Raw genomic sequence first — 9,935 nt, 5'->3', positions numbered from 1 at the left:
TACACCGATGGAATGGCTAACACCTTATGGGTCGTAATGTCCAAGCCATCCCCGCTCTGCCAGCCTGATTGTAATCAAGTTCTGCAAGCAAAAAACACAATCAAGATTTAGTAAACAAAGTACGAAAAACAATAAAGGTTCTCACTAGTGACTCGCCAACTGCTTGGGATATCACCCTGGCCCCTCTCCCCGAAGACGGCCTGCCCCTTCAAGAAGAAGTACCGATCCTTCCAGTTCTTATTGCTGGACCGCAGGTCGGTCACTAGGTGAGACCAATCATGCCTCAAGTTTATCAAATATTGGTCTTTCTCTTTGCCATTCTCCTTCAAGAAGTACGAGTACAACAGCTCCTGTAGCCCGAACCTCACCTGGTTCCAAACATAGAGGTCCTCCAAAGCCATAAGCAATCTCCAACAGTTCGGCATGAGCTGAGACAGGGTAATCATGAAGTGGTTCAACACCTCCCAGATGAGGCGAGGAATAGGCAGCCTCAACCCATCGTGAAACCACTTCTCATAAACACTAACCTAGCCTTGTACCTCCTAGTTGACCCGCTCGTACGACTGCGGCACCTGGATTTCAACTGAGCTCAGAATGTGATACAAAGTTTGGACACGCCACACATCACTATCCTTAAGCACTGGCGGATAATCTTTGGTCAAGATCTCGCTGCCCTGTTGGCTTGGCTCTTCCTCAGAGCTGCTACTAGATGGGGACGAACTACTAGCCCCTTCAGAGTCTTCCCCACTTCGCCTATGCCTGCTAGAACCACTCAGGCTGGTAGCATTCGTCCCCGGGTAGCTACACTAACTCTAGTCGACACTCCCATCGAAATGCCCCCTTTGGGCATCATTAGTATGGTGGGGGCATGTTCGTACTTGTCACCGACATCTGCCATAACCCCACTCAAACTAGCCTACTCTGAGCCTAACATATTGACTCAATCGTCCAACCCAACTGACCAACTCAATCATAGTTCCCAGCCTACCGAAAATCGTAGTGTCAAGCGACTGCTTGCCCTGAGCAACCGACCGAACTAGACTACAATACAGCTATCGCTCGTCCTTTGGCACTGATTGACCTATCACTGTCAACAATCTGTCAACACTCACTAACTTAAGCTCTGATCAACCCCTGCTATTGACTGAACAAATCCAGGATCCTACAATCTTCGCTCGTTCACCCCAGTCGACTAACCTACTTTTAAACACCCTTGTGAATCAACTCGTCCTTGGTCACTGATCCACTAGTCCCAAGAACTAGCTGCCGTACAATCACCTATTCGGTCTGGACGACCAAACCTCTGTTCAAATCCTAAACGTGATCTCCTCGCCACTCGATGGGATAGATCAAGCGACCAACCTGTCACACGGGCCTCACTTTAACTATCACACTATTCGATCAGGCAAGCTGACCGAGCCGAACCAAGTATGTGCCTAACTCGCCTTTGTCTTCTTAGTACCATCCAAAATGCCCGAAAAATGCCTAAAACCCGGCTAAGATGCCGGAACAAGAATTCACGCCTATTCTAAAAGTCTGTATTCTAAACTCCTCAAAACCAGTCAAAACTACTCAAAAGTTCAAAAACTTCATCCTATCTTCCAAAACCTCAGCAAACAACCAAGACAAACGCAAAGAAACAAAGAGACGTCGTGAAAGAAGAATGTTTACCGTGAAAAAGCCAAAGTCTACCGAGAGAAACTACCGCCGCTAAAAAGAAACTGAAAATGCAGAAGAAAAGCTTTCGTTTTATAAAGAAGCAAACAAAAAAATGCGAATGGGAGATGAACAGTCTGCCCCTTCGCTTTAAAGAAGAACACCTGATAGACGAATACGCGTGGAAGCCCATGATTGGCCAACAGTCAAAGCGTTTCTTTGTTTTCCCGTCTAAAAAACAAGAAGTAGATCACCACCGTACACGTGGCGGGGATCCAAGCCACCTAGGGAACTGTAGTGTCGTACGTAAACCACGTTCCATTACCTTGCCTTCCCAACCGACCCAGCACCCGACTGCCAGAGGACCCAACATGCCCCCATGACTCACGAGCCTAGGAGATCCTCCCGACTAGTTGACCAGCTTGGAACGGCCCGGCCTGGCCCGAACTCTAGATAGAAAGGTAAAAGGCCTCGCTCGTTCATTCTTCCACAGCGGACGAATGGACAACCAATGGTTGAAGCTCGCGTATTCCTTCCACCCGATCGCCCAAGTACCCAGACCGAGCGAACGTTCAGTTTAATGTAGTCCTTAATTGATTCGACCTGGCGTATCAAGCAGATACCCAGGCCATAGATTTACACCTCACCTCCCCAGTCGATGGGACGTACCAAGTGAGCGCACTAGCCTTCGAAGCATCGGTGTCTCAATCCCTTCGGCCCTTCACACTGATCAGGTGCATACTTTATGGTGATGGCATACTCCAGACCAATAATGAATGCCGAATGACCCTTGACTATGAATCACCTACATCAAATTGTTCAGCTACACTAGCAACCGGTCGTCTAGGAAGGGAGACCAAGCGTGCCTCGATTGCTTCCTACTCTCTGACTTAAGAAATTCTTAACTCAGAGAGTGGGGGAAAAATTGTTAGGGCCAAAAATCGTCCTTGACCCAAATAAAAAAAGGGACCTGAGTGTATGGAAGAAACCAGGCCCAATCCTGGTACAGGCCAATTTGATTCGAGATACAGCTAGCCCAAACCATCTTGGCACAAGCCTCCTAATCCTAATTCACTTCTTGGACCTATGAGCAAGCTTAGAGCCTATGGCCCCCACAGATCACTTTCCCATTCCTGGTCAATCTCCTATTCAAGGTCACCTACCTGTTCAGATCACTTTCTTACTCGAAGTTACTTCCCTGTTCGGGAGTACCTTCCTATTCGAGCACTGGTAAGACAGCTCACCACCGCCCTAACTTCTCGAGGATTCGCATCAGAGTCACACTAGGACTCCTACTTTCACCAGGATTGGGAGACCAGACAACCACTATATAAGCAGAGGCCAGCCCTCTCATAGGGGGGACATTACATTACACCATCACACCCGAAGTTCCTTCTTGAGAGCTTCACATCATCGCCGTAGTCACAGTCCCCGACTAGACTTTCGATAACCTCTCTACTCCCTAGCCCTCACTATATTAGCATCTTTCAACCTTGTTAACTTGAGCGTTGGAGTGCCTACGGTAAATACCACCCCGATGTTTTCCGTCGCTTCACGTGTTTATTTCTCTACGTGTGCAGGTATAGCAGATCGCTAGTGGCCTAAACCTCACGGGATCAAACCCCATTTTCCGTACTGGTAGATTTTTACGTCTACATGTAACAATCTCCATTTTGATATAACACCTCCATCATTCGAGCTAGATTTAGAGATGGAAGAAGCAGCAGCAAAGGAGGATGGTTTGGTTCGTGAATTTCTTCATTAATATTTTTCCATGCAATATCCACCATTTCTTTTATTTTCTTGCATGCTTCTTCCTCGGACACATTGTGATCTTTCATGTAGCATTGCACTCCTGATGGCGCATCCCTTCTCTCTTCCTCAACCTAATTAACGTTATATATAGAAACAAATTTTAAATGTTAGACCAATTTTTGTTTTTATTTTTAGTTCTATTTGATGATGAGTATCTCCTACCTTGTAAGTATGGATGTCATCAACGAGATGAGCAATTAAGGCAGAAGACCTGAGGATTCTGGGAACACTAATAGCCCAATCGAAGGCTTCCTTAGTTGCTACTTCTTCTAAACCTACAAGAGCTTGAACAGAAAGCATAGGGTATCCACTGCTCATCACAGAAATCTCCAAGTATTCTTCAAATGTTGGCACATACTTTGTGTTGAACCATATTGCTTCCACAAAGTAAGCTCTGACCAGGGCTTTCATCTAAGAAAAGTAATCAAATTTAATCAATCTTCTACCAATTGGAATGATAATATATATTGATCTCATTGATTATATTAGAGATCTTACTGCCTCTTTTGCATAATGTACATGATAAGATAGTCCTTCATTCACCAGGTTGCCTCCATTTCCTTCACAACGTCTAAGAGAGCAAAGTAACATACTTGCATATATTCGGGTAAATCATTTGCAGCCAAAACTTCCCACCTGAACGCCATATATATATGGCACACGATCAAACTATAAGCATAATGATTTGAAATTTTATTTATAATAATTATTCTGATGCCAATTAATACCTCTCAATTGCATTAGTGAATAGCTTGAGTTTATCCAGGGTGCCATATACATCGTAGATATCATCTATGACAGAGGCTATTGCAATGATTTTGGTCATGTATTTTCCCTAGTTAGTAAATTCGCGTTTTATACGCGAATTATACGGCTAGCCGTATAATTCCTGTATAAAACGCGAATTTACGTATTTTATTAGGGCTGCTGTATAATTCGCGAATTATATATCCTATTCGTATAATTCGCGAATTATACCCGAATTATTACCGAATTTTTGCCGAATTTTTGCAGACAAAAAAATAATTACATGATAAGGCAAAACGACATCGTTTTGGTGGGGTTTGACTAAAATTAAAAAAAATCTCCTTCTCCTCTTTCTCGGTTCTCTCTTCCACAGTCTTCATCTCTTCTTCAAATCTTCAACAATTCAACTCTTTTTTCTTCATCTATTGACTCTGAGTCTTGATCTCTTCTTCTCTTCTCTTTTTAAATTTTAACTCTCTTCTCCAAGCTTTAAGTCCAAGACTTCAACTCTTCAAGCCTCAAGCTACACACTTCTTTCCTTCTCTTTTTAACTCTCTTTGAATCTTGTATGTTGGTGATTTGTTTGTGTTTGTGTTGGTGTGTGAGTAGTAGTAATAGGGGCTGGTGGATTGTGGATTTGTTATGTTGGTGGATTGATAGATTTGTTTGAAACATGTTTGATGAAATCTGTGAGAGTTATATTTGGTATCTGTTTTAACATAATATTTCATTAGTTCTGTTGTTTTGTGTTGTATGGGTCAAAATGAAAAGACTAAAGATCATCTATGAAAGCAAAAGATAAAGCAAAACTGCAAAAGAAAAGCATGAATTCATAAAAATAATATTGTCGGGCTTGGATTTGGAATTGGCAGATACTTAAAGAAAAGAAAAAAGCAACAAACCATCAGTTTACAACCAACGCCAACTGCAAATTGTAAACCCTGTGCACTTTGTCATGTTTTTAGATTTCATAACACTATTATTATTTGACCTTTAAATGTACTGTCCAATTAAATTCAGAAAATAAACAACTATACTAATTAGAATCCAAACTTTGTATGCGTAGCTATAAAATTAAGGATAAAAATACTAGTCTTAGTTATTGTTCAAATATACTTTAAATTAAAAGGAAAATAATTGTAGGGTCGACCACAATGGATTATTTAAATGGGATTTTTGAAAAGTGCTAAAACCAATATTGCTATTGCCGTATTTTCAAACGTATTATTGATAATGTGTCGTATTAACCTGTATATATCCGAATCGTATTTTTTCCGTATCCGATTTTATGACCGAATTTTTACAAACGTATTTTTCACCATTTGCCGTATCATACCCGTAAAATTCCCGTACCGTTTTTTTGCCGTACCCGTATTACTAACTAGGGTATTTTCTACTGATGGAATATTTGCTCAAAATGAACTCCAAAATCTAGAAGTAGCACTCCACCAACCTATCCCTTGCAAAAGATAGCTTTGTCACAAATCGATGGCTTTCCACCACCTGAAAATCACATTAAAAAAAAAAAAAAAACCAATTTCCTACAGAAATTTAATGACTCCATATATATATAAGCACGCGCAAGCAGAGAAAATTAAGATTGAGAACATGGAGTCATTTTAGTGTAATTAAGATCCAACCTTTATTTCTAAGTGAAGGATATAGAAAATTAAAAAAAAAAAAAATTGTTGAAATATTTTTTAGAGCAGTTTTCAAATAATTTATATACTAACAATATTTCAAAGATAGGTAAAATTGTTGAATATTTTATTAAACATGTATTTTAACATATGAAATAATAAACATACAATTCAAAATTTAAGAAATTATAACCTTGAGAGGTCACAGAGCTCTGTCCGATGCAATTTCTGTAAGGAATTGAAATCTAACTTCGCTATCTCCAATAATAGGTCGTTTCGAGCTGCATTTGCTTCATAGATAGAGATATATTGCCTTGCTTCTAATCTCGGCATCCTTTTGTGCAAGGGTAGCTCTAGGGTGCAATTCACTTTCTCAATGAAAGAAGAGTTTAAGTGAGGCAACATTGATTTCAATTGCCTAGTAGAAAATCGTTGGAATTGTTCCAATATGTCTTCTCCTTCCTTTCTCAAATTCGATGATTCAAACAAACACAACAAAGCTCTTGCATCATTTGCCAATGTGGCCTTAAATTCACCGTTATCATCAACGTACTTTTTGAATACATCTATTTAAACCAAATGTTAGAATATTGAAGTGAATAACAAATTAATTATAGAGATGATAATATTTACCTGATGACACAGAATAACCTTGTTGCCTTAGAAGCCGGAAGCGAAGAGCATTTGTATACAGATCATCGTCATCACTACCATTAATATTGTTGTTATCAGCATAGTTGTTGTAAATTGACTGTAAGGCCTGGCTGATCTGATATTCAAAGTGATATGCCACGCCAAGGCGTTGAAGAGTTCTTCCAATGTTGCTTTTCCTACTGCATTGCTTAGCATCTTTCTTACATCTTCTTTCAGCATTTCAATTCGCTTCTCAACTTCAGGATCGGGCTTCTGCATTAAAGATTATAAGAAAATAAAAAATTTATTAGTTAGTTTCATGCTATTAATAAATAAGAAGGTGTTTATATAGGAAGTAATCTTATTTCATGAATGATTTGTTTCATTTAATTGCAACAATACTTATAGATCTCGCTATTGTTTTTCTTCAGAAACATTGATTGAGCGAGCTTCAATATATGGATGGTGATGGGAACGGGAAGTCACCGGAATGAAAGAAACAAAGGGAGAGAAAATATGCACGGAAGAGACATAAAATGGATTCAGTATCTCATTTCCTGTTGGTTTTGCCTCCCAAGATCTTTGAGTTCGAAAAATGAAAACTTCCCAATTGCTCCACGTTCTTCAATTATAGCCAGTCAATAAGGATATGATATTTCATGCTAAAATAATATTCCAAAAACAATCTATACAACTTAAGCAATATTCAATCTTATTATGTATTGATATTCTTACAAAAAAACAAAAAAAACTACCGGTGCCTCTCACATCCCCTCCAACGTAACAAAACCTTAGAAATTTATATTCGCCATATTGTATTTAGCACAAATGAAACTAAACCAGAGCTACTGGATCGAAGAACATCTGCAGTAGGGCGTATTCACAAACATGGACGTAACAATTTACCTTAATTTCTTGTTATGTGGGAAAAATGAAACCCATGCATGATGTTTTAGTGCAGAAATGAAAAGACACAGAATTTCAATAAGAAACAAGCTCCAGAAAACAATAATTAACTGCAGTATGAAGATGATGATGTAAATGTTTGATAAATACATACCATATCAGTAGTCGAAACAATGAAATAATCACCCCAGACACTGGGGTGATAATTAGATGATCGACGGATCACCTTAGCATTTCTAGTTTCTTCTGTTGATGCAAGTGCCAAGGACTTCGAATAAAGAGAACCCCGACCATCCATCATATTAAGTTAGAAAGAAAACTTCACAATGAAAATAAGTTGAGTTTGTGTTTAAAAATCTGGGAGTGCATAGCTCTTTATATAGCAATTAATCAATCCGCTATTAATTAGTGGATTGACTTGAAACACATGCATTGGCATAGCTAATATATATTAATAAATAACTTCTTAGTAAATTTTCTAAACCACTACTGGATAGTCTGATAGTAAAAGAGTAAAAAGAGATTTCATGAATTTCTGAGTTTGAGTCTTTCCAATCACTAATAGGGGTGGTCAAATGTTCAAGACAATAGTAACTTTAATTTTCATACCAAATTATATGCATCAATTTATTAAAATCTAAGGATTTAGAAATTACTAGATGTCTCAATTTACGTACGGGTTAGCATCACATAAACTCTTAATTAAATATCTTGCTTCAACATTGGGATCAGGTTATTAAAACTGTTTTTAAGAGATCTAATAAAAAGGAATATTCCCTTGTTAATATATCCCAAGAACCTTATATCACTACAAGAATTTAGGCTTTTCACAACAAAATAATTTGTCACTATAAATATCGAAATTTTGACCATTTTTTTTAATATGATGAATTATATTAGTCACCAGGTTAGTCATATTAAGTTCGTACTTTTATGTGTATAGTGACGAAAGAACGTTTAGTCACCATAGCCTAATTATTTATTGTGACAATAATAATTTGTCACTTTAAACTAGTTTATTGTGATAAATTATTTGTAACAATAGAAGACAATTTTTATCACTATAAATAATATTTTGTCATAATTGATTTACATTTAAATACCAAATGATAAACTTTATAGTGAGAAAATAATATATGATGATGAAATTGATTTTATCAAAAATTGTGAATAATGACTAATTTAGCTTCTCATAATTTTACTAGTGACCAAAATTCATTTGTCATTGACTTTATTGTGACAAAATTTATTTTGTCACATATTTGTTTATATGATAATATTATTTATTGAAAATTATATAGTAAGAAAAATAATTTTGTAAAAAATTTAATAACATGACAAATAATTTTTAATACAAATATTTTTACATGACAAATTTTTTATTGTCAAAATAATATAGGAGTTACAAATATTTTTTGTCATCTCAATATACTTTGTTTCTCCATTTCCATAACCTTTCTTGTATATTTTTGGGTAAAAGGTAATTGTATAAAGAATAAAAAAATAAGTCCCAACCCCTACAAAGTCAAGTCCCTTGGACAAGCCCAAGCAACCAAGCCAAAGAAAACAAAAAAAGTGGCATGGATTTACATTCCAAAAAGCCAACAAGCAAGCCTCAAAGAGGACCATACAAAATGACCAGCAACAAAAAAACAATGCCAGACTTTTGGTTTACAAAAGCCAACTGCATATACACGCAACCAAAACAAGAAGAAAAGGAGGAAGCAGTAGCCTGCAATCTGTAAATAATTCCCCGGTGAAAACAGCTCTGGAAAAGCTTCTGGTCAGCGACGAGAAAAGTCTTCTTCCAAGCCTCCAAGGTTTTGACATAGAAATATCTACAAACCAAACAGTAATACTCACCACTTTGTAGGAGCAAGCACTACTAGAAAATCACAAGTGTAAGCAACTGCGGACCTGGCACAAGAAATATGATGGCAGGATTAATCTAGAACGTCAATATAAATATATATACACTTCTTAGTCAACATAATTAGAACAAAAGAATGACCTGAAAACATGCCCAACGACCAATGTGACTTTATAATGCGCTTGAGATCCAAGAAATACAGCATTAGCAAAGAATTCAAACCTAACGAGTAGATTAAGACTACATTATGGCTAATAATTTTACAGTACAAAATGCAAAGTCTTTCACCTCCTCCACAAAAGCAACAAATATTTCATAGAAGTTCGTGGAGGTGAAATTATTTATCTCAAAGAAGAAAAGATACATGAGGTATATTCATAGTTAATTCACACATCATATGAGCTGACCTCCCATTTTTCAAGCTAACATCCAAGCCGAGCAAATTGGAATATTTGAGCTTTTTAACCAGATGAAGAGTAGAAGGTTTCCGGCAAGTTTGTAGCCTCTACAATAACAGACAAAAAGAAACATAAGCCCATGTTTGGTTTAATTCTTATAGAATTTAACAGAATCATAAATGTAAGGAAGAAGTCAATGACTGCAATGAAGGATACTGAAATTTGATTTCATTCACTGTTTGATTAAGGAAACGAAATGGTAGTGTAATG

At 37.5% G+C, this 9,935-nt stretch overlaps 2 protein-coding genes across 2 annotated transcripts; both read right to left on the bottom strand.

Moving 5' to 3' along the window:
* Positions 1-3,308: 3,308 nt before the first annotated feature.
* On the bottom strand, positions 3,309-3,882 carry LOC116142930 (delta-guaiene synthase 3-like). The gene is made up of 2 exons (XM_031428347.1): positions 3,634-3,882; positions 3,309-3,542 (listed from the first exon to the last, which is right to left on the bottom strand). Exons 1-2 carry the CDS (start codon positions 3,880-3,882, stop codon positions 3,309-3,311), a joined length of 483 nt encoding a protein of 160 aa, XP_031284207.1.
* A 2,162-nt stretch (positions 3,883-6,044) lies between these two features.
* LOC116142929 (beta-cubebene synthase-like) lies at positions 6,045-7,695 on the bottom strand. The gene is made up of 4 exons (XM_031428346.1): positions 7,552-7,695; positions 6,717-6,764; positions 6,492-6,627; positions 6,045-6,424 (listed from the first exon to the last, which is right to left on the bottom strand). The coding sequence occupies exons 1-4, from the start codon at positions 7,693-7,695 to the stop codon at positions 6,045-6,047; spliced, it is 708 nt and encodes a 235-aa protein (XP_031284206.1).
* Positions 7,696-9,935: the final 2,240 nt, after the last annotated feature.

The sequence above is a fragment of the Pistacia vera genome, unplaced genomic scaffold (genome assembly GCF_008641045.1).
Source record: "Pistacia vera cultivar Batoury unplaced genomic scaffold, PisVer_v2 Contig421, whole genome shotgun sequence".
NCBI lineage: Eukaryota > Viridiplantae > Streptophyta > Magnoliopsida > Sapindales > Anacardiaceae > Pistacia > Pistacia vera.
The sequence above is the reverse complement of the archived record's forward strand: the minus strand, read 5'-3'. Positions and strand labels throughout refer to the sequence as shown.